Source organism: Antrostomus carolinensis, unplaced genomic scaffold (genome assembly GCF_000700745.2).
Source record: "Antrostomus carolinensis isolate BGI_N321 unplaced genomic scaffold, ASM70074v2 scaffold9976, whole genome shotgun sequence".
Lineage (NCBI taxonomy): Eukaryota > Metazoa > Chordata > Aves > Caprimulgiformes > Caprimulgidae > Antrostomus > Antrostomus carolinensis.
The window spans coordinates 2478-10855 of NW_010323917.1; the positions used below are offsets into that span (position 1 = coordinate 2478).

An 8378-nucleotide genomic window follows, 5' to 3' on the forward strand; every position below is an offset into this window, starting at 1 on the left:
GTTTAATTTTATACCTTTGTCTAGAATTGTGCGTTCTGCATGGTGGTAAGGTAACAGGGACTTTTGAAATTAACTTAGTCTTGAGTATGTGAAATTATAATGTGTATTTAATAGGATGGATTGGAATTGAGAAGTAACAATGGCACTTAAATGTTGCAGTTCAGATAGCAAATCCTAAGGTCCTCTCACTTTACTAATCAAATGAATAAAGAGTTTAGGCTCATATGGGGAGAGTAGTATTATTGAAAAGCTACAAATGTTAAATGTTCTTTACTAAGTAAATTTGTTGCCCCATCCCACCTTAATCATCTCCTGATATAAATGCTCTGAAAGAGAGAAGTGATGGAATACTCTGAACACCTGCAGATCCTCATGGGAATTCTTATAGGAAGGTGTTCAGACACATGAAACTTCACAATATCAATAAAATTTTAAGTAGAAATTTTAAGGGGAAATGAGTTTAGTATGGGTTGGCTTTCTGTCACTTGTTTAAAAATAAAAGGCTGGACTAGAGTAGCCCTATCTCTAGTAGAGGTGTTAAAGAATATGGAGTGCTCGAGCCTAATTGTTATCTGGAGACAAACAGCAACGGAACTTTAGCATACTTTGAAAATTTGGATCAGTCTGTGGGAGCCACAAGATACCATGTCTTTCATAGAATCTTAGAATCATAGACTGGTTTGGGTTGGAAGGGACCTTAAAGATCATCCAGTTCCCCCCCCCCTGCCATCAGCAGGGACACCTTCCACTAGACCAGGTTGCTCAAAGCCTCATCCAACCTGACCTTCAACACTTCCAGGGAGGAGCAGCCACAACTCCCTTGGGCAACCTGTTCCAGTGTCTCACCACCCTCACAGTGAAAAACTTCTTCCTAATATCTAATCTAAACCTCCCCTCTTTCAGTTTAAAAACACTTTGACAGTGTCCTGACAAGGCTCTGGACTTGACTTGCTTAATTATGGCTTGTCACTTGCCATGATGAAGGTGTCCTCTCCTGCATTTGTGACTAACTCATGTGGGCTTTACAATAGTGGTGACAATGATAGTAGTGACAATGCTAAAATAAGAGATTCGTGGTGAGCATTTGGCTCTGAAGAGGTTGGTAGTGAGTACAGTAGGTAACTTACGCTGGATAATGCGTTTTTCCATTTGACTTTCAGATCTTGTGTGGGTGACTGTGTTGGCAGAGAATGCCCAGTGTGCCACATGCCAGCCTGGGTGCAAGATGCACAGATAAACCGCCAGCTAGATAACATGATTCAGCTTTGCAGCAAACTGCGGCATCTCCTGGGTGCAGACACCTCAGGTAAGAGCAAACCTGGTTCTCTTGACAGCGGTTGAATCCTGACCGCTGTGTTTCATTTCACAGGCTTTATAGAGAATGAGCACTGCAGCCCTGTTTAAGATTCTGAAAGGCTGTTCCAAATCATGTTTAGAAAATTTGATTTGAGGAGAACTGCCTGTATGGATTGCTGGTTCTTTGAATCTGTTTTACTAAGAAATCTGCATGAGCGGGTTAGTCCATAATTCATTAGAATCTGTCTTCTAAAATTAGATGAAAGTGGGATAGATTCCCAAGTCACGTGGCAGTTAGTTGCGCAAACCAGGGGCACAAGTTGTCATATCTTGTGCTCTTAGGGGAGCACAAATACGTAATGTTCTGCAGTGTACACTTCTTTTGGGGGGGGGCTGTTAAAGGATTAATGCATATATTTTTGCACATGATAAAGATTATCTATGTTCCTTGCCTGAAAGGGGAAGGAGGCAAGTCTTAACTCTGGTCCCTAACAATCAGCTAGCTTGCCACAATGGAATTTTGTAATTGTGGACTGTGCTAGAAGATTGCAGAGATTGTACTCTGGGATTCATTTCTCTATCAAATTTTAGGCTGATCAGAGTAGGAAAAAATGAATTTAAATAAGTGTAGGTGAATGTATGTGTCTTCTGCAAGCTCACAGAGGAGCATTTTCTGTAATACCAAGTTTTAGAAAACATTAATTTAGCTGTCAGATACAGAAAAGGTAATTCTTCCTTGGCTATTGCTTCCTAATATGTTTGTCTAAATTAAAGATTCCTTTTCTAAGTCTAATCCCATCAGCACCTTCATGTTCCTTTACGGGGTAGCTCTTTATTGACATCAAAATGCATTTAAGTGAGGAAGCTGGAAGCTTATGTCCAATTGTAAAGGAATACATTTTATATAGATATAAAATCCTATGGTGATTAAATCTTCTGGAGCACAGGATATATAGATGATAGTTTAAACAGGATTTCAGGGAAACATTTTAAGTGGTGAAGGCTTTTAAAAACATAGTTAGAACAGAACCTCTTGAGAGGACTTACTGGTGATGCTATAAATAAAGCATTTAAAATACAACATCATAGTATTATTGATACTGTTTAGATGTCTTGGAAAACTCTTACAGATGGATTAACTCTTAAAAATTGGTCTGAGATTTAACTGTACTAGAAATGGAATAATAATTTTAATCCCATAGTTCTTCTAAAATTTTGCATGGTGTGGCTAAACCACCGAACAAAATAGGGTTCTTTTTATCGTTCCTTGTTCTGACTTAAAAGCAGACACAAAATTGAAGTTTACAAGAGTTGTTTTATTTGGAACTAAAGTTAGGAACTAATGTGGGAGATTACTTTCCATCACTTGTAGTCTTTGTAGTGTACTAAGGATTAAAAGGGGAAAAGCTCCAGAGCTGGTGATAGTTCACTGTCAGGAATGGTTTGGATACATAAGTAAATGAGCACACCTCTAACAGCAGACAGTTGTACTAGGGCAAATCATGGGATGCTGTAGCTTTTGAGATTTTTATGAGCAAATCCTTTAGGATGTTTTGTCACTCGTCTCAGGCAAATCTGCCACTTCCCATAGATGTATGTCTTGAACTTAATGTATACGAAGTGAAATATGTTCGAGTGTGGAGAATCAGAGCCTCTATTGTTAAGGAGTTGCTTTCATGTTCTTACAGCACTGTGCTTCTGCCATGTTCCTGTCAACAGTATATTCTTTTATTTTTTATTAGAAGGTCAGAAATTGTATTTTATGTTCCAGTAAAAGAAACAGACCGAAAAATCAGTCTTTCTGTGGAGAAAAGGAAGAGGAGCAGTTGAAAAAGGAATCTTTCCTTATATTTGTTTTATTACTTTTGCATATTTGTTTTATATGCCTTCTTTTGAGACAATTCTGGCTTGTCTCTAGGTTTTCTTCTGAAGTTTCTAATGCAAATGTATCATACTACCCATTTTTAAATTTAAGACAGACCTAGTGAATGCAGGAAGTTGTTTGTGTTGTCTTTAAAAACACGCATAACTACTGTGTCTGAAGAGGGTGGGGTTAAGCTCACGTGTTTAATAGTTCAGGTATAACAATCCATGTACCCCCAGGTTCCATAGTGGAGATGAGACAAATCTCCCTCTGTACTCCAATGGTATAAACATAGCTTTTTGCCAAACTATGTATGGGTTCTAGGAAGCAACAGTAAGTAATTCAGGAGGGACTGCAGAAAACAGTTAATGCTTCCCTTTTAAATTCAAGGGAAGCACAGCTAATGACGCTATCAAATAGCACTGGGGTGACTGGAGGGGAATTGGCAAACAACAAACCTGGAACTGGCTAGAAAATGCAAACTATAGGTAGCAAATGCTGAGTCTCAAAATTAATTCACTTGTTAGAGATGTTATATCCTTAGTCCGTGGCAAGGTGAGTGAGGAGAGCTGTCTGACCTTTTCACTGATTAGTGTTGTACCTTTATGAGGGTAACAGGAGCTAGCTGGCTGGCAGGCTTCATAGATGGGATGTCTGCACCTCAAAATCTTTAGCTCTAATGTTGCAGTGTCCAAGACATCTTGAGAATTGGAGTTGATGGGATGATAGGCTTCCTCAGTGGGTAATTAGTAAGAACTTGTTGAATCATGGACATAGTGTCTGTATATACTAGAGATGAAGAGGGCTGATTTGCAGGAGTGACTTTGAAAGTGAATTTCTAAATACTTCAGCAGATTTTTCTGTGTGATGTTCTTTAAAAAGAAGAGATTGTCATAAATTTTCCCAACAACTATTTCTAGATTATTTTACCTTACTCTTTTATAACATAATCTGCTTTGCTTTAGCACAGTCAAACAGGAAGCCTTCTTCCCCCCTTCTCATGTAGAGCTATACCTTGCAGGTGTTGGTCATAGCTTCCTGAGCTCATGTTGATGCTGGTGGACAGGAAGAGAGATTAACTTTTGATTAGCCTTTATAGCATCATCATTTAGTTTCACATTTCCTGACGTGGAGGGCAAGATGTTGAACTCCTGTTGTAACAGATTACATTGCATTTCATGTATGCTGTGACATTTTTCATAATAGCTAAAGATGAGTTTTTTGAATAGCTGGAATTTCTCCTTTTTTTTCTCCTCTTGTGTTGAATACTTAACTTGCAAAATAATCATTCTTCAGTGAAGGCACTAATGTTGCACAGATGGTACCAAAGCACTTCCCTTTGATTTTTAATAAGGGACTAGTTTGTCAAAGAGATTTCTCTACTTCTGCTCTGAAACCCATAATAGAGAATAATTTGAAAGGCACACAATGTGCATCATTATATTCCTTTGATGCAGATTAATGATAGCTAAACCGCATTTTCTAATTGCTCTTTTTTTTTCCTGCTCTAGCCTTTTATTGCACTACAGCAGAACTTGGAGATGTTGCTCTCTAGTTGCAAGGCTCTGCCTATCTCCTAATATTTTTTTTCTACTCTCAACCCTTTTAACATTTAAGAAATTCAACTCTATTAAATGTCAGCATTAAGAAACTTGAGCTTATTATGTGCAAATAAGTCTAATTTATAAAGAATTAAGTTAATATATTGTGTATGTGAATGTTACATTTAATAGGTAATAGAGAGTAAATTTACTGCATTTATTACAGGCTGATTCTAATACTGTTATTGTGGAGAGTCTTTACACTATTGCAAATGCTTAAAATTAGAATTAATAAGGCATGCTTTACTAATTTACCTAGTCTCAGTGCATCTCTCAAAATTTTGGGAGGATACTTCTTCTGTATTAAAGAGCCTATTAAATCTTAATCATGTGCAGTAATTTTTTGAGACTCAAGCTCTGGTTTCCAACTTGGAGACGGCAAAGAATTCCTTTGGCTCAATTTTTCTGAACAATTTTTTCCAAAAGTAGTTTAACTGAAGGCACTTAGCTACCAGATAATACCCTCATTATATAAATTAACATCTACATATTAAGCCGTAAGAACTTCCTTTCAGTTTCTTAGCACTGTGTCTCTTCTCTCTCTCCCTCTCGCCGCTCTGGGTCCATCAAGGGATTAGATTTTGAGGGAGGGTAGATTGGCCATTTGTCCTTATTACTTCTGCTCCTTCCCTTGCACGCTTTGGAACTGGAGGAAAGGGGCAGCAGAGTCTAAGAACTTTGCAGATGGCTACACAGAACCGTTCAGGTAAAGCTGATGTTAGCTACAGAATATTCCAAAAGATGGAGTTATTGAAGAACAGCTGAGACACAGCAAACACCCTGGCAGAAATTGCAGTATCTTCCCCAGCAGGTTCTGGAGATTCCCTGGGTGTGTGTGGCTGGCCTCTCGATGTATGCCTGGCCTTTTAAGTGTGTCCTGCAATCACCTCCCTGTTCTAAAACATGCAGTGTACTCTTTTACACCTAAAGTAGTTCCATGTGAGGAAAAATAATCCTGGGAAAGTATTTGTTTAGTGTATTTTTCAGCAGGTTTTTAGTAACCTGACTAGTAAGTCCCTGCTGAGCAACCAGTAATGAACAGATCATTTTAAAAACCCTTGCAGCTGATTTTTTCACAAATTTTCTTGCTGCCAGAAGTGGTGTATACATAGCTTCCAGTGTAAATACTTAATTGTGTTATGCTGCTTTAGATCCTACTTCTGAAGGACAGTGCCTTTGATTGAATTTGTCACTTGGACTTTAAAGTCTTACTGTGCTATACACATCAAAAAGAGTTCTGGCCATCACAAAATTGTTGCACAAATTACTTTTGCAGGCTGATTTTATTCTTGTTCCTTACTTGGAGATGACTGATAGTTCTAGCAAGGTAAATATTTTAGAAGGAAATCTGCTAGTTGTGTAAACAGTGAAGGCAAGACAAGTAAATAGGAACTGTGGTTTATATTTTGCATCTGTTTGCAATCAAGCTCTTCCTTTTTTTAGATGGTATTGTCAGAATGAAATTGGGTATGCTATCTTTCTGAAGGCTAGGAGATTTCAGTCTCAATTGCAGTGCTTTTTTTCTTGTTTGCACCAAGCCCAGCCCTACAGGAAAACCAAATAGCTGCAGTTCTGTACTTGATGATTATCTTTAGATACCTAAAAGATTGATTAGCTAGCCGGAAGCTGTGTTCTTAAAGACACTTTTGGTCTGGTGCCTTACATATTCCTCTAGCTAAATCTCCTAATATTTTAATTCAAGGGGTAAGTAGGGTAATTTAAATCAAGATAGAGGAAACATTTAACCTTGAAATATTGCTTCAAAAGAAAATTGCAAATGTCTGTTTTGGTGTTGAATTACTAGCTGTACAGTTCTGTTTTAAGTGAAATTTTGAACTTTTTTTTTGTGACTAAGGGGTTTGGACTAGTTTGTCTGCTCTCCATGAGTTTATAACAGCTTGCTGTGGAAAACGGACTGTAGTTACTAACATGAAAAATAGAGAGAGGAGATGGAGAAGAGAAATTATCTGTAGAAAGTTAATGCACTGAAGTGAAAGTAATAGATTGTTGCAGTGTCTTTCACTTTTAATAATCAAGACTTTATATAGTTTATTTCAAGAATGTTTAAACCCCCCCCTCAGTAATCTCGTTCTTAGTTCTGTTTAAAAATAATAATAATACCCTACTTACCTCACTAGGCAAAATTAATATTGTTTTTGTGATTGATTGCTGTAAATCACCAAGACTTTTGTGAATGGTAGTTTAGTCCCTGAGGTAACAGAGAGGCAACAAAGAGAATGAGTTGTGCATTTACTTTGGAGGACTTGTCCAAGTAACCTAGAATAACTTAGATTTCCAAGAAGGAATCTGTAAAAAATCTGTTACAGTTCTTTTGCACCCAAAGAGTTGTTGTCAGATTAAATTAGTGTCTAACTTAGAGGTCACTTTATGCTCCTTAATTTATTCTTAAGCCATTGAGGACACCATTTAGAGCCCTTGTTCTCAACTCCTATTTCATGTACTGTGAGTACAGTTATTCATCGGGTTATTGATTTGTAATATGCCATACGATATGACTTACAAAATTGGTCCACCACATATTTTTAAAGAAATGTTTGAGATCATCAAAATGTGTAGCTTCCTTGGAATTATTTACTACCAAGGGGTAAAGGATCAAATGACAAGACACAATTACTTAGAAATTTTCTACATACTCCTCTGATTCATGTGCTGCATCTGTGGAATCAGTCAAAATTTGTCAAGAGCATTCAACATTCTCATCAGGATGTTATTTTTGATTGCTTGAAATTATTCCTCCTGTTCATCTTTAGACAAGCTGTAATATCTTTTTAGAAAATTGTTTCGATGCTCTTTTGTGTATTCACAGACTCCTTTGTTAAACCTATTTCCAAGGAAAACTGTGAAAGAACCAGCCTCTTTCCTCTCCATAAGCTGGTCAGACATCTGTGCACGTGCTGTGTTGTGAATCCAGACTGTTGAGGAAATGTCTCTGCCAGGGTGCTCACACGTCTGGTGGCTAGCTTTAGCTGCACTGGGGTGCCTGGACTCCGGAGTGGCGTGTGACCTTGCCAGTTGTTTTAGAGCCATCACTCGTGTCTCTTCAGAAGAAATCAAGGCAGTCAGAAGTTGTATGTAGTAACGCTTCATCAGTTGTTACAGTTGTTATTCTGATCTTTTTTTCTTTGCCATCTTCTACTGAAGAGTACTCTATAAATTATTTTTCCTCTTCCTTGATGCACTTAGATACAACAGAAGATATGTCCACACCAAAAGACTCAGACTTTGGAACAAAAAATAAAAAGGAACAGATAAAAATGTGGTTCAGCCCAAGAAGCAGGAAGATTCGATGTGTCCTGAACAAGAGTCAGCCTGAGACTAAAACGACTCAAAGCAGTGGCCTTTGTCAAGACACATCTTCAGTTTATGATTTCTTTCCTTCTCCTCCTGATGAAAAGCCCAGCAAGCCAACAAAAAAGCCAACACAGAGGCAGAACAAGATGATGAAGAAGAAACGTCTAGCAGACATTAACAAAGTGTGGAGCTTAGAGAAGCTGGAGCAGAAAGGAGGAGTTGAGAAGTCTCCCAAGGAGAAGTGTGTGACCATCAGCAGTCAGCCAGTAGTCCTATGCACTCCAGAGCCAAATAGCCCTGAAGAG

At 38.0% G+C, this 8378-nt stretch overlaps 1 protein-coding gene across 1 annotated transcript in view; it reads left to right on the plus strand.

Annotated features, from left to right (window-relative positions):
- Window positions 1–1160: 1160 nt before the first annotated feature.
- Window positions 1161–8378, plus strand: part of LOC104527125 (BRCA1-associated RING domain protein 1) — a gene marked incomplete at its 5' end in the record, with an annotated part of 39388 nt that continues 32170 nt past the window's right edge. Inside the window, 2 exon segments of the mRNA XM_010170748.1 lie at window positions 1161–1306; window positions 7966–8377. Coding sequence (XP_010169050.1) covers window positions 1161–1306; window positions 7966–8377 — 558 coding nt within the window.